Source organism: Theropithecus gelada, chromosome 9 (assembly GCF_003255815.1).
Source record: "Theropithecus gelada isolate Dixy chromosome 9, Tgel_1.0, whole genome shotgun sequence".
In the NCBI taxonomy this organism is placed as follows: Eukaryota; Metazoa; Chordata; class Mammalia; order Primates; family Cercopithecidae; genus Theropithecus; species Theropithecus gelada.
The window spans coordinates 97,999,111-98,025,008 of NC_037677.1; the positions used below are offsets into that span (position 1 = coordinate 97,999,111).

At 36.4% G+C, this 25,898-nt stretch overlaps 1 protein-coding gene across 4 annotated transcripts in view; it reads left to right on the forward strand.

Annotated features, from left to right (window-relative positions):
* Nucleotides 1-25,898, forward strand: part of BTRC (beta-transducin repeat containing E3 ubiquitin protein ligase) — a 205,723-nt gene that overhangs the window by 91,449 nt on the left and 88,376 nt on the right. For 3 of the 4 annotated variants that reach the window (XM_025397092.1, XM_025397094.1, XM_025397091.1), the window contains one exon: nucleotides 19,445-19,522. The exons of the other annotated variant lie outside the window; for it this stretch is intronic. In XM_025397092.1, coding sequence (XP_025252877.1) covers nucleotides 19,445-19,522 — 78 coding nt within the window. The remainder of the gene's footprint in view (nucleotides 1-19,444; nucleotides 19,523-25,898) is intronic. 4 annotated transcript variants of the gene reach the window in all.

Consider the following 25,898-nt stretch of genomic DNA (forward strand, 5'->3'; position numbering starts at 1 on the left):
TATTTCTAATACAGTTTTTTTCCTTGTTGTTAGAAATACTGAGGTCAGTCAGTTTAAAGGTGTTACCAGATTTTGCTTTTATATGATTATGCTTATATTACAGTAGTATCAAAGTAAGTTGTACAGATCTCTGTTGTTCTTTTTTTTTTTTTTTTTTTTGAGATGAAGTCTTGCTCTGTTGCCCAGACTGCTGGCACCACCTCGGCTCACTGCAAGCTCTGCCTCCCGGGTTCGCGCCATTCCCCTGCCTCAGCCTCCCGAGTAGCTGGGACTACAGGCACCCGCCGCCAAGCCCGGCTAATTTTTTTGTATTTTTAGTAGAGACAGGGTTTCACCGTGTTAGCCAGGATGGTCTGGATCTCCTGACCTCGTGATCCGCCTATCTCAGCCTCCCAAAGTGCTGGGATTACAGGCATGAGCCACCATGCCTGGCCTCTATTGTAGTTCTACTTAATAGTTTAAAAATTAACTTTACTACAAATTCGGGCAAGTTTTAAACCCTCCTAAGTGAAGTCAGTTATTTTGTTCCTTTAAAAGAAAAAAAGAATCTTAGTCACAATTTACTGATTTTTGTAAAACAGCATGCAAATGTAGTCCTGTGCAACATTAAAAGCAGATACACTGAGGACAACTCAACATGAAATATGTTTTGATTCAGTTTAACTTTAGGCATTCTAATTTGTAAAAATGGCCCTTAACAGAAGAATACATATGTATAATCACTTGATTTATAGAATGTGTATGTGTGCATATAAAACCACTTCAGTAATAGAAAAGTGCTATTGGTTACCATTCTGAGCATTTAAAACGATCACTTTCCATTTATCATATTAAAGTTATAGAAACAAGTATATAGCATAGAAGTTTTAATTTCTTCTATGTAATCTTCATTATTAAAATATGTTTGAATATGCCATTATTTTGTAGGCTAATTTGTTTTTCATCGTGAGATTGAGGTATAGATTTCTTGTACAAATAACTCTCACTAAAATGACTAACACATACAATTTGTACTTTTTATATTGTCCTTAGGCACATTTTACTGATTTAGAAAATCCTTTTGACACATTTTACTGATTTAGAAAATCCTTTTGACATCAAGTAGATGTAAGGCTTTGCAAATAACATGGTCATTCACAACTAGCCACAACTCCATTCGATTCACGTAGAGTACCTTTTATTTGCCAATAACTGTACAAAGTATTGGGCATAAATTAAGATTCAAAACCTATCCTCAAGGAGCTTATAGTTATTTATTATACATGTATTAAGTACTTATATACCAGTCACTATGCCTATAATTACTAGTATTAATATCCATTAGTCATATGTATTTTTTTCCAATTTGTTGAGCTAGAGGTCTGGCTTAGTAACAGTCCTAAGGAAATGGTATACTTATGTTCATATCAGATATATCTCATCTCAGCAAAAAAGTGATAATGTGTATTCCAGACTAGTCTGTGTCTTAAATGGTTTTCTCTCTGCCTTTACATACCTTCTAAGGGAACAGTGATGTTTGTGATAGCTCTACATGTAGTTTAAAAAGAGATGATAATATTTGTTACAATGCCTCCTACTGGTTGGTCATAGATTTTCAATCCTTGTTATCTTCAGAACTGGTAGTTCACACTGGTGATTTGATAGTTAGTCTGGGGCTTTCATACTGAGGCTATAACTGAGAAAGAGTCTATTGCATACAAGGTATAAAGTGCTTCTTTAAACAGTCTGTTTCTAGAACCTAAATTGTCCTGGGACCAGCTCTTGATATAAAAATTCATAGAAACCTGTTTTTCACAGAGTGTGGTAACTCCTTGCCATAGTGCTGTGGTGTTAAAATTCACATTGGCCAGGTTGTTCTGTAAATTAAACACTGACAGCTACCCTCAGGGGAACAGCCAATGTATTTATGATGATGTGCTGATTACACAAAATACACTGCAAGCAGAAAACAGCTGCAGAGAATAAACCTCTTAAAAAGAATACAATTACAAATAGCACCCTCAGTATTTCTAGTGGTGAGTGTAGAATACAGCATGCTAATGCAGGTTTCTTAGTGTGTCTGAAAACAAAAAATCTGAAGGAGATAAGTTAAATTATTATGGTTGAATGCACATGTGGTGCCAGCATAGCAGTGAACAAATTTCCTTTCTGAAGAGCATGGCTGTAAGTGCACAGATTTCAGGTGTGGAGTAGTCTAACCACCCTCCCCCATTTTGTTAGTAGGTTTTATTAGTGGTTTTCTCGTGTATAGTAGGGCATGGCCTTGAGGTGTTAGGGGTTCTAGACATTTGAAAGATATTACACAATGAATGGAGGCAGAAGGGTAACTAAATTGTGGTTACAAATTTCTGGTAGAAACTCGATATGTCAGGGTTTAGTTATCGATATTTCATTTGAAGATACAACTATATATATTCAGTGTTATTAATGGCATTGAAGATGTGTGCCCTTAGAATTAATAAAAGGAGTCATGACTCTATGGTAAGATCTTTCTGATTTCTTAGATTCTGTTTTTCAAGAATGATGGTGTTTTAGGACATTGGAATAGCTGATTGTGTATCTGTAGGAGTATCAGCTCTCAAATATGTCTCTTTTCATTCCTGCATCTTACTGGTCACATGCATACAGGTAAGAAGATTAGAAAAAATTTTAGTTTTCCCTGTTTGAGATTCTCTCTGTTAGAGCTTAGGGTCAGTATCTATAAAATATATTTCAACTGCTGAGCGTGCTAGCTTCTGTTTAAATCAGTAGAAAATATGTTGATCTTTCAAGACATAAATTTACTCAAGCCAACTGTAAGGTATAGCGCAGGGACATAGTGATTGGAAACAGTTCACTTCACCCGCCTGAAACTAAGAATCAACTCTTCAGTATATGGATCACTGGTATGTAATAATCGACTATTATCGGTCTGTCTGTTGGTCTCTTTTTAAATCAGTTTGGAACCTCCTGGAGTTATTTTCTTGCTCTACTGACATCAATCCCATGTGGCAGAGGAGTTGTGTATAATCGCTTTGGTTTAATCAATAGAATAATTGATAAACCAGATAAGATTTAAACTGATTATAGCCTCAACAGAATTCCCCAGAGGCTTTGGACTCTCTTAATTTTGACATGTGTGTTGTGTACCCTGAGGATGAAGTGCAGTTTGAATTATCTGCTTTTATTTGCTTAATGATGGGGAGGGTGTTAAAGTCAAATGTTTAATTAACCCAGCAATGGGCTGCGTTGTCACTTACACACAGCTGATTGAGATATCTCATGGAGAATACTGAATAGGAATGATAATGTGGCACTGGGACGGAAGATTGCTTTTTCAATCCATTTGCTGGGTCACTGCTTTGAATATCTTATTGGATGAAAGGCATTCAGCCTGGAGAAAAAATTCAGCATTTAAGTACATTTTGTTCTCTTCCCCCTCACCCCCAAACCCCCTCCCTGCTCAGAAGTTAACTAAAACAGATATGTTCTAGGTTTAATAAGCCATCCATGTACTAGTAAGAGATCAGGATAGCCAGTAGCCTCCAGCTATATAATTTCCTGTGGAAACAGAAAAATCCTACTAGCCTCTAAGGTATTCTAAATGTGAGCTCTTTTGTCCCTCACATCCTGTGTCCCTTGCCATTATTGTGAGGTTGTCTTTGGTTACTTGTCTCTTGCCTTTTTCTGTAGTGTTTGCTAGATGTGCAGCTACCTCTAGGGCCAAAGGCAGACCTTTTCCTCCCAAAGAAGCAAATTATCCAGTACATTTTTGCTATTTGATGCACCTGGCTTCTATTTGGTTGTAATTGTGACTAAGAATTATAGTGAGACTGTTGAACTATTCAGAGAGATGAAAATTTGAGGCATTACAGATTCTTGCTTTTTTGGCTACTGCTATTATATAAACAGTTGATGCTGTGTGTATTTCATTTTGTTGAGAGGCACTTTGCTTTCTGTATGGACTGAAAAATTAGCCCAGGAAAGAGTCTAATATTCAACACCATCAAAAATGCAGTTTAGGCAACTGAAGTTTTAATGACTTGCTGCCCACAGAAAATCCCTGACTAGCTTTATAATCGAATGTAAAAATTCATTGAAGGCCTATGAGCAAAACTTTAAAAAAAATTAACCACAACTTTCCTTCTCTGTAGTTCTTATGTTTCTTCCCTCTATCCACCAAAGATCTAAACAAGGAATTTACTAATTTTTTTCTTTGCTTTAGTCATTTGTATTCCAGAGAGCACAATAGGGAGAAGGACACAAGATTGATTTTTTATGTGTGTCCTCTTGAAAGCCGAGTCTGGGGCATGAATAGGGTGGGGGGGCCGGTTACAAAGCAATAGAAGCATGCAGCTAGTGTTCGGGCGCAGGTTGGACTTTTGCGGGTCAAGGCAGACCAGACGAGTAGCTTATCTTGAGGGACACAAGTAATAGACCAAATATAGAGCAGCTATTTCAGGAATCATGTAGGTCATTTAATTATCCATTATGATTGAGTGGCTAATGCTCTTTTGGCAATTACATGACCTCTGTTATTCTTGAAACCTATCCAGGCCCTCGTGGGTTGAATGACCCACAAGTCAGTGCTCTCAGACTTGATTCCACTCAGAAAGAAAGGAGATGTTGGGAACCACTGGCATTTAGAAATGGCCATGCTTTCTTTACTGACCACTACCCAGAATGTCCTTTGTACAGCAGTGATAGGCACCTGGTTTTGAAGTCAACTATTCCTTCATTGTGTATAGGAGCAAAAGATGCATTATGCATTGGTTTCCACAAGAGGGTATTTTGGCAGGAGATACTTTAATACCACAATTAGCTACTATGGTATTTACTAATTTTGTACTGTAAGAACAACTACTATGATACTAAAATTGATGTTTGATATCTGTCAAACCAATTATCTATTACCAGACTCTGTAGTGGTGTTTTCCATTCCATACTGCAACAAGTGCTATTGATGATAGCTAATAACATATTAGTATATTAGTAATAATTACTGATAGTAATTATAGTAACAGTTATTAGTAATAATAACAAAATGCCATTGATGATAGCTAATAACAGATTTTAAAATATCATTCATTAAAATTAGCCCAATTTGAATTTCGGTGCTATAATGATTATTAAATTAAAGTAAAAGGCCACTTTAAAATTAGGTTCTAATCAAAGACAGAATAATTTGGAAACATTTTGATTGTTTATCACTTATTTTTTTCTTCAGTCAACTAAGTATTATTAATATTTCCAAAGAAAACAATTTCTGCTAAATGATAGTAAAATTTTCTATAATTTAGTGACTTGTGGAATAATTTTGAGAAAAGAAGATGTACATTTCTTGTGATTCTTTAAATAGAGGATAGTTACGGTGTGGAAAGTAATGACAACATAATCAAATTAATTGTAGGATTTGTCAGAAATGCACAAAATCCTGTATAGTTAGCAAAATGGTAGATTAGAGGTATACAGCCATTCTCTAGCATTCCAATAACTTAAGATCTTAGGCTTAAGAGAAATAATTTTGGTATTCTTTAAGTAGAAACTATTTACATTGCTATAGAAAAAAGCAGTTTCCTTCTACTGGAGAAAAAACATCTTTAAAAAAATTGTTACTTACACATCAAAGAGCATTGCTTTAAAACAACAACAACAACAAACCAACAAGGTTGTTTATCCCTGGAGCAGTAAAATTAGCCATTTTTCCCATTAAATTTGTTAAATTACCCCTAGTAGAACTCCAGGCTAATCTGTTTTGGTTTTATTTCATTTGTTGTTTGGTGATGTTAACAGATTAAAAATTGAAGACATGAATTGGTGTTTATAACCTTTGACCCTTCAGCAATAGAAGTCTTCTCAAATTTTAAATCCTTAGGCCAATACTACCTTAGGGTCTGGCTACTTAGAGACCCATGAGAATGCAGTTAATCTGAGTTATATTTGCTGTTTTCTGTTTAAAAACATTTTATTTCATTCTAGTTTTTTCATTTCTATAGTGGAGATGAGCAGAAAATGCAAAGCAGGATTTACAGCAAAAGTTACAGATTAAGCTGAAGTATCCCAAATAAGGGGTATAATTAGTCTACTTACCGTTTTAAGAGGAAAGCAAGGGATATAATGTATGGTGTATGATTTTTTTTTTCTCCCTATATGTTACTTTTCTTTAAGGTACACCCTTCAAGATCTATGCTGAGACATGTTTTTCAGCCTTGGGAACCAAAAATTTATAGAAATAGGTGAGAGGAATGGTATTTGTAATTTTAATGACCCGAAGAGACATTAAGGCAGTATCATTAGTGGGGAAGGACACAGTATAGTAATAAGCCTATATAATAATTTCTTAATTAGGAAAAATAATAATGATTAAACAAGAGCCAGTCCATATTAGAGATATACACATAAACACAGATCTTAATCTAGCCCAGTCTAGTTTTCAGAAATGTAGTTTATTTACTTGGGATGGTTTCACATCTGGGGATATTAGCTTTTATCAAGTTTAAAGGAATCTTAAATTTCTTCCAAAATATTGTTGTCATAATAACACCAAAGCAAGGGGATGAAAGTCATTTAGCAAAAAGAAACAAAAACCCAGAAACAAGGATGACAGAAAAAAAAAATTCATCAGAGAGAAAGAATTTTGTCATACATCCTAAGGGTTCCATAGTTCTCAGTCCTATTTTGATTAAAAAAAAATCTACATAAGAAAATCTACAGAGGTCTTTGAGTTACAAAAATAACCAGATGTCCTTATTAGTAGAAGCAAATGTTTGCCTCTTAATTTACTCAAAACTATATGCAGAGGATCTCTGGATGAAATATTTTTGTAAATATGGTGGCAAAGAAAATCATGGCATGAAAAAACCTGTCCAAAACACATAATTGTGAAGGTAACGTCTTAAAGAGGAAAGCAGTTTTTAAAAAGATTCATATAGATTTAAAGGTAAAAGGTAACTTAAGCTAGTTACATTTTTGTTTACCTGATAGGTATGCTTAACTTTTTATTGTGTATGGTTTTCTATCTCAAATCCCCATGGTGAATTTTAATTCATTTGACTTGCTTATTTCGCTACTTTGTACATTGTTATTGCATTTTGAATAGTGTAAACATATGGGTGAATTGCTTTTTTTCCCCCTGAAAGTTGTCCTTTTAGTTCCATCAAGAAAAAAACAACCTACAGTAGTATAAGATGCCTGCTTTGCAAGCGTGTTTGGGATTTTAAAATATTAACCCACATTTTAATAAATAGATGTAATTTTGTAATTGCATTCATACATTAAGCAGGATAAAATGTAAAAAAAAAAAAATCTACGTGAAAGGGTAAGGTAGGAAGTTTTTTTGTTTGTTTTTAAATCAAGGCTTTAGAACCAAAAAAAAAAAAAAAAAAACTTTACAATTTAAATGTACTATTACTTCTGATGTGGAGCATATTAACATAATTACAAACTTTTATATACTCATAGTCATTGCTAAGTTGATGTTCAAACCTTCGATTAAGAAGTCACAAAGCTGACTGTGTTCAGACAGCTGTGTAATATCGCTCCTATTCACAAAATAGATAACTGTTTTAGCCCCTCTCCCTTTTTTGGTACCCATATTTATTGCTACAAATTTATCTTTCTCCTATAGCTAGACTTTTAATTAATGGTGAAATATTAAAATGTTGTATTGTGATATTTTAGGTGACTTGGAAGTTAACAGAAAGCAACACTGCTCATTCATGTCCTTGCCTTGTCACTCCCTGATGCAGTTCATCTCTTCTATCCTTATCAGAGTATCTCAGTGCTTAGTTGAGCTTGTTTATCTTAAAAGAGCAGGAGGCAGGCTTTTAGGGAGTAAGCTACATGTTCCAGTATAACAGGCACCAATGCTGTTTGACTTGAAAAACATTTGATCTCTTACATTAACAGCCCATGTCACTGTAATAGGTGCTACAGCCGGGTTGTTCAGTTTTCTATTATTTTAGCTTTGAAATAACTGTTAGTGCTGCCCCAAAATCTTCGTGTATAAAATTGTATATTGGCCGTCCCCCCAGGACTCGTAAGTAAACAAGGTGATATGTGTGGCCAGAGAGGGGATATTTGTTGGCTTTGTTTTAGATCATAACTGATCCTATCTAAAGATGTTTTCTGTCTGATGCCTGATATTGGGTGCTGCATGACATTGTGTAAATTCACAGACTAGCAATATTTTACGGCAGATTTCTGTTTGTTACTAATGCTCAGTAACTATTATGAACTGTCATTTTTTCTGATAATGCAACATTTAGTTTTTATGAAGCTTAATGTTAAAGATCCTGCACAATTTTCCTAAGTATAGCAGTTTGCACAGCAGTTGTTGAAAATGGGCAAGCAAGAATTTAAAGGGAATGTTTGTTAGACTTAAAATATACTTTATTTTAAAATAATTCAGTTGTGGGTATAATTTCTGTGCCAGGAATAGTTTGACAGTTGCAATTAGGCAGCAGTATTAAAAGAACAGAAAACAAAATTCGTATAATCAGGTTGATGTCTTCTTCCTCTTTAAGTACTTTTCCTTTTAATAGTGGTAGAATGGCAGCAAATAATTTTAATCCTTCCTTTCTTCCTTCCTCTATTGTCAAGAATCTAATTTTTCTCATTCTTATTTTTTTCTGATACGACATTACCAGGCCACCCAGTTACTGTCTTTGAATTTAACCTGAATTAGACACATCAGCCAGAACAAGCATAATTGGTTGAAAGGCAGCCATCTATCTAGGGAGTTCTTCTAAATACTGAATGTGTCATGCGCTTTGACATGACTTATCTGTAATCTCTGAATACAGAAAGCACTTTCTGTGTTAGCTGTAGGTGTTAAAGCAGTAGTGTGTTTTAAGAATGTGTGCTGTGCAAATTCTGGCTTGTGAGGTAATGACAAGTGTTTGCCTGCATAGACAATATATTTTTTCCCCCCGAGGTCCCCACACACCTAGTTTCCCTCAAGCTCATCATCTCTGTCAGGTTAATCAATAGGCACCGTATGGCAGAGGGTCAGTAATCAGTGTCATCGTGCCTTTAAATCGTGTTGAAAATTTGCTTAAAGCCTGGGCCAATTAACATCGAGATGATGAATGGATGGGAAGATGGGAAGAGCCTGCCGCTCAGGGGCTTTGTGAGGAGGAGATGCTCAGCTGTTGAGCAGCAGACACCAGCGAATAAAATCAGCCATTCATGTGAGCTCAGTCCACCCACTCTTAATGATAATGTCAATCTAGCAAAATATATACACATTGGAGTTGTCACGAGTTCATAAATCAAAGGAGTTTGTCAAAGGCATTCAGATTAACGAGGCAGCAGCAATAACAAGTCAAATTTGCATAGAGAATTGCTCGAATCTCAGTAAATTATGATCCTGTTTTTCATTTGATTATTTGCTAATGTCTCAAGAGGGAGAATGATTATATTAGCATGCAAAATCTACTCCAGAAGTAGAAATCTGAGGTATAGAAGACCAGTGCACTATGACAATTAATCAGTTTCTGCATACTAGCATAAATGCACAAGGCCCAGAAATGAACTTCTTTTTTATTATTATTTCTCCTTGCTACTGATCCAAATGGTTCAGCTTGACAGAGACTTTATATTGCTTTAACAGTGTTCTGAATTGTGCCTGCAGGCAAGACATAGTTATGTAGCTATAACCAACCTATCCATCTGCCAACCAGATTGGAATTCTCCTATCCAAGGCTTCCATTAACCCCCACTGACAGCTCCAAACAGGATTAAGAATTTGGAAGCATAGAAAATAGTTGTTCTTTGCAAATACACACAATCCCTCTGCATTTTGAGAAAGGATGCATCTGTAGTGTTTTATGATTAGTGTCGAACAGTGTGGCGGGGAAAAAGACTGCTTGGCAGTTTTTTGACTTCTGTCACAGGGAGTAAGGCGGTGCTAATGGAAGTCCTCTTTGGTTGTCCCAGAGAATGTTGTCCATTCTATCTACTCGTTAGCACTGTGCTTGGAATTGGTATATTACTAGAAAAGAGCACTCTTTGAAAGCCTTAACTGGTGGATCCGTTGAGTTTAGCAGCATAGGGAGGCCTTGATGTGGTTGTGGTTTAATAGAGTATGTCAAATGATAAACATGCTGGAGAAGCAGTGTGCATGAAAACATGCCAGAGAATATCTTAGGAGGACACTTTTGGTCCTCCCTAAAACGGGTCCTTGAATAGGATATTCCGATTAGCTTCTGAACTTAAATGACCTAAGTTTTTCGCCATTGTATCCTAAAAGGATTAATTAAAATTTGTTTAAACACACACACAGTGTTTTTTTTTTTTTAATGACACCTTTCATTGAAGAGTTTGAGTGATTTTGTCCATGTAACTAAAATATCTGTTAACCTTGTAGAATAGTAATTTCTGTTTTTGTAAATTGTAAATGTATATTTGGAGGCTATTATTAACTTCAAGTCACATAACAAGTTAATGGGAAAAAGTACTAATCCAATTACTAATTTACCATTGAAGCTCACTATGTTTGCAATTAGTTACTAGAAATTGGTCTCAATATTTTTTCCTTCATGTGGGTTGTCATTCTACACGATGATGAGCAGATGATTTCATTTTTAAAATGTGTTCAAAGTCAGAATTATAATCCACCACAATTTACCTGCTTTGCTAAAATGATATAATTATCCCAGTTACAGTGTCCTTTGAATCCTCCCAGTGAAGTGTATGTGGCATTGGTGGGAAATGTTAGCTTGTAGCTTTGGAGCTGATTATTTTATTTATAACAGATGTCTCTTCAAACAGGCTTAGGCTCTATTGCACCATCCAACCTTGAGCAAGATGCTTACTCAAAGATTATTATAAGTCATTATGGGTGGCTTGACTTTTCATCACTGTGTAAATTAGTTCAATTTTTATTTGATTATATAATAAACTCTTAATTATCCATTTTATCAGGAGTTGTGTGTTCAAATAGATAACTGAAAATAGTAAATAAGCCACTTACTAGGTCATGGAGAATGTCGCCCCAGCTATGAACCTGCTGTGTGCTACCATCAGAACATCTTTACTTCCTGAATTGGGCAGTCAAAAATACAAACAACCCTCAAAGTTAGGAATGCTTTGGTTAAGGGTTGTCAAACTTTGTCTGTAAAGGGCCAGATAATAAACATTTGAGGCTTTGTAGGACATAGCGTCTTTCTTGTGGCCACTTACCTCTTCCATTGTGTGAAAGCAGCCACAGACAAATCCTAAATGGATGGGCATGGCTATGGGTCAGTTAAACTTTATTTACAAAAATATGTGTCAGGCCAGAGCTTGTAACTGCTAGTTCTAACTGATCATACTGGCATTATAAGTAGTGGGACAGTAGGACTGCAGTTGGGCTGCCACTGAAGTTCCTCTATTAAAAACAAAACAAACAAAAAACAAACAAAAAACAAAAAACTTTTTTTTAAGCTAGCTGTACAGTGTGGGTTTAGGGTTTCAGTTATTCATTGAGCATCTATTATCTGTGTACTTATGTAATGTGTTAGTTGGTAGAGGGAGCTACAAAGACTTTACCCAGTAATCTTTCAGTCTTACTGGTTAGTTGACAGTAACAGTGCAAACATTTATCTAATTAAGTGCCAGTTGTGTGGATCAAGATTAAAATTTAGTTAAAGAATTTCCAGTAGAGTGAGGTGGAGTAGTTGTATGGTTTCGTAGAGAAGATGACAGTTGAACCTCATTTTAAGAATGTGTAAGACTTGAATAGATGAGATAATCTTCTTGTGTTTATCATTGTTGAGTGAACTAGACTGGAGTTAAAAATCCTTCCAGGCCAGGTGCTGTGGCTTATGCCTCTAATCCCAGCACTTTGGGAGACTGAGGTGGGAGGATTGCTTGAGGCCGTGAGTTTGAGACCAACTGGGTAATATAGTGAGAACTCCCGTCTCTACAAAAAATAGAAAAATTAGCCTGGTGTAGTGGTGTACACCTGTAGTCCTAGCTAGTAAGGAGCCTGAGGCAGGAGGATTACTTGAGCCCAGGAGTTGGAGGTTACAAAGAGCTATGATCATGTCACTGCAATCTAGCCTGATGTGACAGAGCAAGACCCTGTCTTTAAAAAAGAATCAGTCCCAGAATTTCAAGATCCTATCACCTGTTGGTGAGACTATGAAGAAACTTGCTTAACTGGGGCAGAAAAGATGTGTTGTGGAAAATAACTTGGTGTAATATAGTAGGGAATTCTGGATGGTCCTGAAAACCAGGCCTAGAACTTCATGTTTGATTTCATAGAAATAAAGAGCCACTAAAAATACTTTAGAGAAAGACCATTATGACAGTAGCAGTGTTTAAGAAAGATTAACCTGGCAATAGTATTCAATCCAAGAAACTTTTTTTTTTTTTTCTCTTTGAGACAGGGTCTCACTCTGTCACCCAGGCTAGAGCACAATGGCATGATTATACCCCAAACTCCTGGGTTCAAGCGGTCCTCCTGCCTTAGCCTCCTGAGTAGCTAGGACTACAAGCATGTGCCACTATGCCCAGCTAATTTTTTTTTTTTTTGTAGAGGTAGGGTCTTGCTATGTTACCCAGGCTGGTCTTGAACTCCTGGCCCCAAGCAATCCTCCTGCCTCTACCTCCTAACAAAAAAAGTTTTAAAATTCACATTATATTCTCTAGCTTTGTGCTGAACCTCTGAAATATAAGATGAAACAGAAACTGGCCCTGCCTTGAAGGAATTTACAGGGTAGTGTAGGGTGGGACGCATGTTCATGTAGAGATATAAAGAGATATAAAGAGTTAAGTGCCAATTGGAAGTGAAGTTTTTCTTCGGAGTAATTAATTCTAACTGCGGGTTGGACATAAGGGGATAAACAAAGGCTTCTCAAAGAAGGTATCATTTTAGCTGACTCTTGAATCGGGATTTTTAATAGATGAAGAGATTGGGAAAGAAGTCTGTTAAATGTTGAGGGACTAGAATTAACAAAAACACAGAGATGAAAGAGTGGTTTTCTTATTTTGGTGAATGATAAATAATGTCATGTAAATGGTACAGAGACTTTGGAGAGTTAAGTTGGCTGTCTTATGGATGCTGTACTAAGAAGTTTGGGTTTATTCTGTTATTTCCAAAAAGCTATAAAAGACTTTTGAGCAGGAAAGAAACCTTTTCAGAATGATGATTTTAATGGCCAGGCAGCCCAGTGCTTTGGGAGGCCGAGGTGGGTGGATCACTTGAGGTCAGGAGTTCAAGGCTAGCCTGGCCAACATGGTGAAACCCCGTCTCTACTAAAAATACAAAAAAAAAAAAAAATTAGCTGGGCGTGGTGGCGCATGCCTGTAATCCCAGCTACTCAGGAGGCTGAGGCAGGAGAATCGCTTGAACCCAGGAGGCGGAGGTTGTAGTGAGCCGAGGTCACCACTGCACTCCAGCCTGGGTGACAGAATGAGACTCTGTCTCAAAAAAAAAAAAAAAAAAAAGATTCTAACTCTAGTGTATACAATATATCAGATATAGATTTAGGCAAGGATGTCAGAAGGCTTTCTCAATAGTAATATCACTGGTAAGAGGTGTTGTGGGTCTGGACTAGAGTAGAAGCAGTGGAAACGCAAAAGTAGGGTCAGATGTATTAAAATAGATGATTCAAAAGAAAAGTTTATAGACCGGAAATTAGCTAGATATGTTCAAAGGAAAAAAAAAAAGGAATGAGTAAAAACTGAGGATTTAAGTCTAGGATAAAAAGAAAAGTTGGGAGGAAAAGGGCTGACCTAGAAATGAGTGAGGATGGTAAAAGAGTGCTTTAAATTTAGATATGTTGATTTTGAGACTGTTTAAGCGTATCACCTGAATACTTTAATATAATTACTCTATCTTTTTTATTCACCCAAGTTGGTTGTGGAAACATTTTATCCAAAATGCATCCCTGAGGTCTAATGCATGAGCTTTAGCAGTGTTTCCTTTATTGACCTTTTCCTACCCAAACCTCTGTTACTGTGTCTGCAGGTGTTACAGCCCAAATGCATCTAGTTTGAAGTTAAATTCAAAGTTGACAGGGAGACTTTTATCCTGCCCTTTCAATTCTAAGCTAGTAAGCACTGAGCTAATAAATAAATATTTGAGTTAATATAAAAGGTAGCAAGTTGTGCACTGGGCTAAGAAATAAATATTTGAGTTAATATAAAAGGTAACAAGTTGTGTAGCAACTTTTACAGAAATATTTTAATATACTATAGTCCCCACTTATTCATAGGGGGTATGTTCTCCAGTGGATGCCTAAACCACAGATAGTTCTGAACTCCATGTATATTATGTTTTTTCCTATGGACACATACCTATGATAAAGTTTAATTTATAAATTAGGCATAGTAATAAAAGTTACATGAATGTGCTCTCTCAAAATATCTCACTGTACTGTACTCACCCTTCTTATGATGATGTGAGACAATAAAATGCCTGTGTGATGAGATGAAGTGAGGTAAATGACCTAGGCATTGTGACACAGTATTAGGTTACTACTGACCCTTTGACAGTATGCCACCTGCTTCAGGTGATCCTGGATTATTGAGCCATGAAGATGTTGGTGGTGGGATGTCAGGAGCAGACAATGTCAATGACTCATGGTCGAGTAGCATGTACAGTGTGGGTACATTGGACAAACGGATAATTCACATCCTGGGCAGGACAGAGCTACTCAGAAAGGTGCACAATTGAAAACTATTTCTAGAATTTTCCATTCAATATTTTAGGACCTCGGTTGACCGTAGTAACTGAAATTACATGAGTAAAACTGTGGATAAGAGGGGACTACTGTAATGCTGCTATTCGTAGAGTATTATTACTCAAGGACTACAAACACATTCTGCAATTTATTTACTGTAATGAAACTTTCCATCTGAGTATTGGGAATCTGTTGTTCTGAGCAGTCAGGTTTGCTTAGGGTTGGTTTAAAGTTAAGCAGTAGAGTATAACATTAATTACATTTGATGGAATTTTCCCCCTAAAATGTATTTTTCACTTATCTAACTTTTCTCCCCTTTCTTAACATTTTATTATGGATTTAATTAATTTTTATTTTGACATAACTTCAGATTTATAGACAAATGAAAAGAGTAGCACAAAGAATCTCCTTACACCCTTTCACATAGATTTACCTAATGTTAACATGTTCCCACATTTGTATTATAGCTGTTTATAAATACACATACACACTCATATATGTCCATTTATGTATTGTTTTTTCTGAACCATTTGAAAGTTACAGATGTAATGTTCCATCCCCCCTAATTGTTTCAGTGCATGTTTCCAAAAAAAAGATATTTTAATAAAAATAATCACAGTACAGATTATCAAAGTCAGGAAATTGAATGGATAAACAAAACTGTGGCACATCCATACAGTAGATAATACTACTTGGCAATAAAAGGAAAAGAAATACTGGTATTTGCAACAACATGAGTAGATCTCAGATATTTTATGCTAAGTGATAAAAGCCAGATTCAAAGGTTACATATGATATAATTCCATTTATGTGACATTCTGAAGACGGCAAAAATTATTGAGTCAACAAATCAGTGATTTTCAGTGGGGAGTGGGTTGACTATTAAGGAGAATTTCGAGGGAATTTTAGGAGCGATGGAATTTTTCATTTTTTAATGGTGGTGTTATACAACTATATGTTTTTGTTAAAACTTACAGAACTATGTACCAAAAAGGGTGAATTTTTCTGTATGTAAATTTTAATGGTGGGGAAACAATCAGGAAATTAATATTGATACAGTGTTATTAGTTCATCTGCAGAACTTACTAAAAATTTTCCAATTGCCTCAACAGTGTGTGCGGTACCTCTTTAGTTTCCTTTAATCTGAAACAATTCCTTAGTCTATTTCATGGCCTTGACATTTCTTAGGTACAGACTAGTAACTTTATGGAATAAAATACTCATTTTTGGGTTAGCCTGAAGTTTTCTTATAAGTAGATTTAAGTTTTGTGGTTTTGACAAGAATACCTCACAAGTGATGTGCCGTTTTCAGTACATCATATCAAAAGGCACATAATGTTAAGGTGGCATCTGCTGGATTTCTCCACTGTGAGGTTACTCTTTTTTCATCGTAACTATTAAGTATCTTACAGAAAAAATATTTTGAGATTATGTGACTATCCTGTTACTTGTCAAACTTTCACTCATTTATTCTAGTTTTAAATTTTACTTACGTTTTTGAGATGGTGTGTTGCTGTGATGCCCAGGCTGTTCTCAAACTCCTGGGCTCAAGCAGTCCCTCTGCCTCCACCTCCTGAGCAGCTGGGATTACAGGCACATGCCACAGTACTGGGCTCACTTGCTAATTTTAGCACCTATTGATGATTCTTGCTTATATTAATCACTTATCCTTAAATAGAATTTATTGGACATAATTTAGCTTGATGACCTAGGAAAATCATGCACATAGCTTATTGGGAATCCTCATAGATAAAGATGCAAGAAATAACTGTTGCTGAGAAATAACTGTCCTGGGTGATGTTGGACAGGCTTTGAGAACTATTGAGGTGACTACTTAGGTATAAATGGCTATTTCATCATTACCCCTTACCCTCAAGACTGTAGACCTAGTCATCTCATTCACTGGCATTCTGCTTCTACTCTTCAGTATTAGGAGGGTACCTAATCCTTGTTCCTAATATCATGACTGTTTAATGTCCCTACCTCTATTTTTTTGTAACAACATTGTAAGTTGGATTTTTTGTTTGATTTGATTTCTCATGATGGATGGCCCAGAGTAAAAGTGTTGGGTTAATCTGTATTAAAAGAACATACCAATGTTTATGGGTTTTCCCCCTTTAAGAGTTTTTTTTTGTTTTTTTTTTTTTTTTTGAGACGGAGTCTCGCTCTGTCGCCCAGGCTGGAGTGCAGTGGCCGGATCTCAGCTCACTGCAAGCTCCGCCTCCCGGGTTCACGCCATTCTCCTGCCTCAGCCTCCCGAGTAGCTGGGACTGCAGGCGCCCGCCACCGCACCCGGCTAGTTTTTTGTATTTTTTAGTAGAGACGGGGTTTCACCGTGTTAGCCAGGATGGTCTCGATCTCCTGACCTCGTGATCCGCCCGTCTCGGCCTCCCAAAGTGCTGGGATTACAGGCTTGAGCCACCGCGCCCGGCCAAGAGTTATTTTTAACAATACCACTTAAATATTCTTTGCCCTAGTGGGATAGAAAGGGGAAAGGAACTCCTAAGGAACTCTGTGTTCTATGTTATGTTAGTAACACCCTTTAAGCTCCCTTTGTGTTTTCATTCTTTAGACATTTTAATAATACCCACCCAGTGGTTCCATCTAAATCTGATAAAATAGAGGGTCAGGAAGAAGAAAATTGTGAATATGGGCTAGTCACTACTCAGACTGTTAGGTTGAGATGACTGTTTTTCACTTTATAATTCAGTATGGAGGAGTTTGCCAGCAATTGTGTATCAGCCCAAGTACCTGTAGAATAAAAATGTGATTTATAGTATCTTTGATACAACAAACTTCCAGCAAAAAATAATTAGGCTTCCAAGTTATATGATAACATTTCAAAAAACATAATTAATTTTGAAAAACAGGATCTTACACTGAATTAAACAGGTTTAGATTATCTGGTATTTTTCTTGTTTAAAGGAGGGTAGAATTTCATGCCCTGAAAGAGAGTTACTTGCAAATTATGTTTATAATTGGATACTGGCTTAAGCATTTATTATAAACGGCATTTAATTTTGGTGTTTAAAACATTGATCTTTACATTAAAAAAAAAAAAAGCAAAGTTAAATATACAACTTGATGTTATGGGTTAAATGTTGACCTTTCCCTTTCTTTGTTTGATATTCTTACTTAGCGTGTATTGCCAGTTGCCTCATTTGTCAAGCTTTACAGTCATTAATTCAATTATATCCTTCCTCCATTTTTTGGTAGATGATCTCCATTCTTTTTTTTCCAAATAGGGAGGAAAAAAAGTTAGAACTCTGAAGTTGTTGAGTCTCTGTCCTTTTCTTTGTAATATAGCATGCTTTTTCTTTAATTTTAGGGACTTTTACAAGGGATCATCACAAATGTAAAATATCAAGTTAAACCTCATAAGATATTTCTGCCCAAAAGAAACACATTAGGGTACTGGCCTGTCAGGCTTACTAAAGGTGACACACAGGTGTTAGTCACAGAGGTGAAAGGGCCTCAGAATGACACAGTACATTTTTTCTCTTTCAGTGTCTTTCAAAATGTATCTAATACAAACCAAAAAAGTGAAACTTACATGTAGGTTTAGAACACAGTAATGTTTGTATAATAATAATTTCATGCTTGTATGAAAATTTTCAGATAAACTCTCGTGTTAGAAATAGTTTCTGAACCTACAAATAAACTAACTCTCCAGTTAGAATGTTATGACTATATGTAATGTAAAGAATATATTAACTGCAAGTTTTTTGTTGTTGTTATTGTTTTGAGACGGAGCCTTGCTCTGTCACTCAGGCTGGAGTGCAGTGGTGTGATCTTGGCTCACTGCAACCTTCGCCTCCTGGGTTCAAGCGATTCTCCTGCCTCAGACTCCCGAGTAGCTGGGATTACAGGCACCCACCACCACACCCAGCTAATTTTGTATTTTGAGTAGAGACAGAGTTTCACCATGTTGGCCAGGCTAGTCTCAAACTCCTGACCTCAGGTGATCTGCCCGCATTGGCTTCCCAAAATGCTGGGATTACAAGTGTGAGCCACCGCACCCGGCACAACTGCAAGGTTTTAAATATTGATGTTACTAATGTCGTTGCCAAAAATGGAACTCACATAATATGTAATTTGGATTTTCTGTATTTTGCCTTGTAGATAGTGATTTACATATGTTGACTAGCAGATTTTTAGTACTTATGAACTCGTTTTCAATTGGATTGTTGTTTTTTCCCCCTCCTACATATATAAAAACCTCACTGAGATTTTAGGGTCCTCTAGCTGCTGTTTGAGGTGATAGTGCCAAGGAATGGACTCTAATCCTAAACTGCCAACTAAACTTTTTAAAGTCCTATGCTACGTTTATCAAAGAAAATAAAATCAAATCTGAGAAGAGGGGGAAGAGAAATAACTATTTTTAGGACCCAGACTTGGAGATCTGTGCCAACCAAACATTTACTATAATCGAGAGAAGGTAATAATCATGGTTTTAGTTGTCATCAGCTGAGTGTAGGCTGGAACTTTCTTGTATCCAGTGTCAACCTGTGTCAAAATGCAAGCTAGAGATCTAATGAATATGATCTCCTACACAGTGCTTAAAGATACATGAAATACTTCCCATGTAAATCCTTACATAGTTTATTTATATACATGGGCATATGTTTTATTTTACATATGTGTATATCTGTATGTATATATATCTTCAAGTGAATAATTGTATAAATATATGTATGTTCTAACTTACAGAATTAGAAATGTAATTCAGTTTACTCACACAGAATAAGATCAAAGACAATGAGAACTGAATTAAAGCTTACTTTCTTTCACAGAATTCCTCAGAGAGAGAAGACTGTAATAATGGCGAACCCCCTAGGAAGATAATACCAGAGAAGAATTCACTTAGACAGGTATGAAATTCAGCCTTACTTAAAATAAAAAGCTACCAGTAACAAAACAAAAGACAGCAAACCCGTGATGTGCCATTCTTTAAGCCCTGGAGCTTATATTAAGAGTACTCTGATGTTGGCCTGGCCATAGCCATCACTCTCAATCAGGTGACATTGTTTTCCCAGTTATTTAAAAAACATTCTAGGTATACATGTACAGGACAGCTGGTTACATGCAGTGAATACAAAAATCAAGAGTTCTTAGGAAAAGTAACTTCAAATGCTTCTTAACTGTAGATGGTAGAATAGTTGACTTTAACTCCTATTTTCCTGTTAAGATTCTTCAGGCATTTTTTAAAAAGTATAAAAACAGATCTGCCTGTAATAAAGTTAGCCCTTTTAGTATGAGCAATATTTTTTTTGCTTTTTCTAGAAGGAAAGGCCATTATTAATAATAACTTAAAAAAAAAACAGTGGCCAGGCAAGGTGGCTCACGCCTGTAATCCCACCACTTTGGAAGACTGAGGCAGGCGAATACTTGAGGTCGGGAGTTCGAGACCAGCCTGACCAACATGGATAAACCCAGTGTCTACTAAAAATACAAAAAATTTGCTGGGCGTGGTGGTGCATGCCTGTAATCCCAGCTACTCTGAAGGCTGAGGCAGGAGAATCGCTTGAACCCCAGAGGCGGAGGTTGTGGTGAGCCGAGATTGTGCCATTGCACTCCAGCCTGGGCAACAAGAGCAAAACTTGCATCGCAAAAAAAAAAAAAAAAAAAAAAAAAAAAAATTTGCTCACCAGCGTGCCCCAATAGAAAGTAACATTTTACTTGTGAAAGTTCAATACCATTGTGTTCTTGTAAAAATTAGAATGTCCTTGGCAAAAACAAAAAACACAAGTTCTTATGATGTTGCAGAGAATAAGTGTGCCATCTATTCATTTTTATTTATTTTATTTTATGTTATGTTATGTTATGTTATGTTATGTTATGTTATGTTATGTTATGTTATGTTATGTTATGTTATTTTTGAGACAGAGTCTCACTCTGTCACCCAGGCTGGAGTGCAGTAGCATGATCTCGGCTCACTGCAACTTCTGCCTTCTGGGTTCAAGTGATTCTCCTACCTCAGCCTCCTGAGTAGCTGGAATTACAGGCACCTGCCACCGTGCCCGGCTAATTTTTGTATTTTTTTTTCTTCTTTGGAGACAGTCACTCTCTGTTGCCCAGGCTGGAGTGCAGTGGTGTGATCTTGGCTCACTGCAACCTCCACCTCCAGGGTTCAAGCGACTCTTCTGCCTCAGCCTCCTAACTGGGACTACAGGTGCCCGCCACCATGCCCGGCTAATTTTTGTATTTTTAGTAGAGACGGGGTTTCACCATGTTGGCCAGGCTGGTCGCAAACTCCTGACCTTGTGATCCACCCACCTCAGCCTCCCAAAGTGCTGGGATTACAGGCATGAGCCACCGCTTCCGACCTAATTTTTGTATTTTTAGTAGAGACAGGGTTTCACCATGTTGGCCAGGCTGTTCTCAGCCTCCTGACCTCAGGTGATCCGTCCAACTTCGCCTCCCAAAGTACTGGGATTACAGGCATGAGCCACTGTGCCTGGCCCCCTATTCATTTTTAATATAAAATTGGATATAATGAGCCTGAGCAGCAGTAAAAATAATTCTAATTTACTTGCATTTATGGCATTGTTCTAGGAAATAGGAGATCTAATATTTGTTGAGCACCGACCGTGAACATGATGCTTATTTGATTTAACCCTCACAATAACTCTGTAAAGTTTTTAGATATGATGTGATTTCCAATTTATAGATGAAGAAAATGGAGGGTTAGAGAGGTTAGATGACTTGTCTAGCTAATTAGTGATTTGATACTCAGATCTCAGTGTTTCCAAAGTGTTTCTACTTGTGCCTTCTGACTTCAGTTTATATATAGTGTTTAGAGGGAAAGTACTTGACACTGTGACACATTCGTTTTTTAATTATGTGTTAAATGTTTTTTGGATGAACACTTCTTTTTTTTAATAAAAATAATTGTTTAGTAAATAGAATTGAACCATCCAGGAAGCTTTTTAAAAAAACAAACAAAAATCCACAAATGATCAGTAATTGATGTTGAGACAGTTACAATTTTAACTGTTTGGAGAATCAACACCTGATCTGTTCATCTAAATCAATAGGACAATACTGAATAAGATAAATTGGGAAGTAGAAACACTTTGCCCACTCTACAGAAACAACTGTCAGAAAACAATGACACAACGAAAAGTTTTGGCAACTTTATTTAAGCTAACAAACGAATTTTCACTCTGCAAAGTTATAAATTAATTTTAATAGGCTGATCCAGATGGTCCATTTGGAAAATGGATAGGCTGATCTGTTGAAAATTAAACTAAATTTATCTCTCTCATACTTCAAACTGAAGCAAGAGAGAGAATCGTGCCTATTAAGTCCAGCACATACAGATGGACCAGCAGGTCACACATGGGACTAATCTGATTCATTTTAAAAATAAATGCATACGTTATTGAATCATTTTCTACTTGCGAGATCTGTGGTGTGCAGTATTCGAAAGAGATTTAATGTTGTTTTCTTCATTGCTGTTTTAGCAGGTTCTCTTCCTCCCCCCCGCCCACTTTAACAACCTTTTCCCCCCCCCCCATGGTGTTCTAAAATGATTTTTCTAATATCTGTCATTCAGTGTTGAGATCCAAGCTCTGAGATTAATTAGGTCATGAGGCTTTTTCTCCTCCCTTCTTTGTAAAGGGTTTTACCTCCATTCTCTTTGTGAAGAGCATGAACTCAAATGTTCTTGGAAAGAGAAATGGCCTTTAGAAACAGGGAAGTAGGAGATCCTCCTGGGGCCCTCAGAGTCTTTTAGCTTCTGGGTGTTTTAACAGCCCCATGAATGCAGATTTGTAAATTTATTGCAGTGCCATCTGGTTTTTTGCTCGAACCAGATTACTGTTGGCTTGTGTCTATCTATTGTGGTGGTCACTCCCTAGGAGCTTGCCCCCTCTATCTTAGGGAAGAGTGATGAATAGCAGGGGTCAATAGAAGCGGGTCACAGGGCAGCTGTCCAGGACTGCCCTGAACTTGATTACCCCATTGCTGATTTTTTTAAGGTAGGACATAGTATATAAGCTGTTTAAACTCCCTCTTTTCTCTATTGCGTATGACAATAATGAAGTGCCATTTGCTAGTTTTGTTTTTTTGTTTTTGTTTTGTTTTGTTTTTCCTGTAGTCAACTTCTGTAAACAAAAAGATGTCAAGGCCTCCTTATACCTAGTATTGATACAAGTAGGATTTGCATCTCATTAACTTGAGATTCTTTTGCAGATATTTCTAATGGGATTTCAGAAACTCATTATTGATTATAAAAAGTTCAGTTATATTCTAGCAATTTAGCATTGTTTTTAACTAATATTGTAGTTGACATATATTATTCAAAAATAGCATTTTGCCATTGTCAATGGGACATAACTGCTACATGTTAATTGGGAGCGCTATCTAAATATTGGAAGAGCAAATAACTTTATGCCAAAAATTTGGCAAGTTGAACAAATTCCTTGAAAAATACAACTTACGAAAACTCTTTAACACATAGTGAAGCAAAATTTGAATAGCCCTATTTCTATTAAATAAATTTAATTAATTATCAGAAGGAACATGTGGTTTTACTGGTGAATTCAACAACTATTTAAGGAAGAAATGATACGAATTTTATTCCAGACCCTTTCACAGAATAGAGAAGGAAAGAACACTTCTTGACTTATAAATCCACCATAACAATAATTCCAAAACCTGACAAAGATATTACCAGAACAAGAAATAATGAAGGTGGAAATTAAGAGACACTGTTCCCTGTGTCTGTCACCAAGTCATTTTGTATACCTGCTTTTTTGTTTCATTTCCAGCATCTGAAGGTGGAAGAGTTTGGGGTAGGGAGAGGAAGTAGAGCAGTATATCCTTAAAGTTAATTTTCTTAGTTTCAGAATAATCTCATTTCTTGGCATTAAATATGAACTTTTATTTAAAGGATGTACAAAATAGCTGCAATTTTTGTTTTACTCCTAAAAATGTGAAGCCAAGGAAAGGATAGCCACTCTTTTCCTAGCTTTTATTCCTATCTGCAATCAAGGGCAAAGGCCTGGGAGGATACATGAAAGTACTCATTACTTTTTGAAAATGTGGCATTACAGCGTTCAACCCTTTGCTTCTCATTGGTGCTAACAGGATCTGTCAGCCCTGCCTTTCTCTGTAATTGAGTAAATTGTGACCGTTGTCTAATCTCTCTCCCTTCCCCCATTTCCTTTGTGTATGTGTCCACTTACCATCCTGAGAACGTGGGCAGTGATAAATAAAGCATTGAGTAGAGCTCTCTCAACTCTTTGAAAGCAGCATGATGCCAGCCCTCTAGTTATATTTCTTTAAGTGTTTACGTTTTTCTGTATTCTTTCTCTTGTGTAGCTGGAACCCTGGGGATGCAAAGCCATGAGAGAGGCCAAGAAGCTAACAAAGTAGCTGTCTCCCTTGTTAGCTTGTTCCTTTATTCTTTAAAAACAAGATAAAAACCATCTGGCTCAGGGCATTACATTTTCCTCCCCCATGCACCTCTATAGATGGAGACTTCACCTGCAGTGAGGGTTTACATTGATTAGGGAGGGAGCAGTAATTCAAGCTTCCATCCTCTTCAAGGATACTTTGCAGTCTTTAAAGGTGCTTGACCCACTGAGTTAAACTGTCAAGGGAGGATAAAAAAGTATCTTCATCCCAGGGGGTAACAGCTGCCAGGTTTTCAACACCTTGCACGCTGCTGGAAAAATGTCACAATTGTCAGCTGAAAGAAAAATGACTCTGTTGTCATCTTCTGTTAATGACTGGGCCTTATAAAAGGAACTACATAAGTCTTTTAGAGGGAATAAGTAGCTGTTTTCCTTTTCTACCATATTGCCATCCCCTGAAAAAATTCCTACATTCTAAATATTGCCTTGGAGTAGATCCACAAAAAACAGCAGTGAAGAACTTAAATCAGCCATGGAAGTCTGATAGGCATAGTTCCTTTATACAGTTGGATGAGTAGGAGGAAAAAGCACATCACTGACACAGAAAATGACATTATAGTGTGTATTAACAAAACAACAACAACAACAACAGAAAGTCATTCATAAGCCAGTGAACTGAGAGAAAACATACTGTATTTCTGTTCTTTGGAGGACAATTTATTTTCAAGCTGCATCCAGATGGGTAAATACCAAGACATTTCTTTTTTCAAGCGAGCTCCTTTTCCTCCTTTTAAAAAAAAAAACCGCAGAATTCCCTTCCTTTAATAGCTCTGTAATGTTCATATATGATGGCATTCCCTTCTTTCTGATTTGATTGATGAGGGAAAAAGGTTTAATGAAGTCCCTGATATCAGGCAGGCAGGGGTGTTTTTTTCTCTCTATTTGTTTTAGGTTAGTCATTTTAATTGTATTGAGTAATTAGAAGGTACACACAGCCAAGGGAGCTTTGTTCTGATAATTGCTCAAGAAAACCCATTCCCTATCTGCTGTTGCTTTGTGTTAAGACACTTCTCCCTCTAGTGGCAATAGTAAGCACTTTGGCTTGGCAGTAGGCAAGGTGTAATTGCAATATGACAAACTGTGCTTAAGGGACTATCTTGTAAATACTTTAGTTTGGGCTTTGACATTATTTCATTATATATGTGTGGTTGTTTGTTGTTGTTGTTTTATTCTGTAAAACTTACTATCTCTTTTTGCCCCCCTAAAGTGCTTTGGGCTTTGGGTAAAAAAAAAAAAAATTGCCTGAGATGTTTATTAATAAAAAAAAATCACAATGCATTCTGGGTAATGTTTTGCAACTTGACTTAATTTTAGTCATCTGTTTTAATTACCTATTTATAAAAATGCTTTTGCATTTGTAGACATTATTTAATACTTTGGAAGAAGCACCTCATTAGAAATAAATAAATAAATTGTACTTATTTTACATAGTCCATGTAAAAGACCTTAAAGGTAATTAATGTAGGTCTCTTAAGTAAGACAAAAGTGATCTTTCCAAATCTGATGAAGTGATTTGTTTATATAACTTCCCACTTCTGTTGAATCCTTTAGAGTCTAATAACTTTTTTTAAAAAACACAGTTTGGCAATTTGTGCCTAGCTACAAAAAGCCTTCTTCAAAAAGAAGCAATTTAATAACCAGCTTTCTTAAAATTACTTTCAGGAAGGAAGACCATATAGGGGGTTGGTGCTTTGTTTTATTTGTATTTTAATGTAATCATTCTTTGATAAATTGTGTAATCACTGACTTAGTAGAAAAAATATTATTGAACTCCTGGGTTGCAATGACCATAAAGAGTGTATTTTCATATAGAAAGTTGTGATAC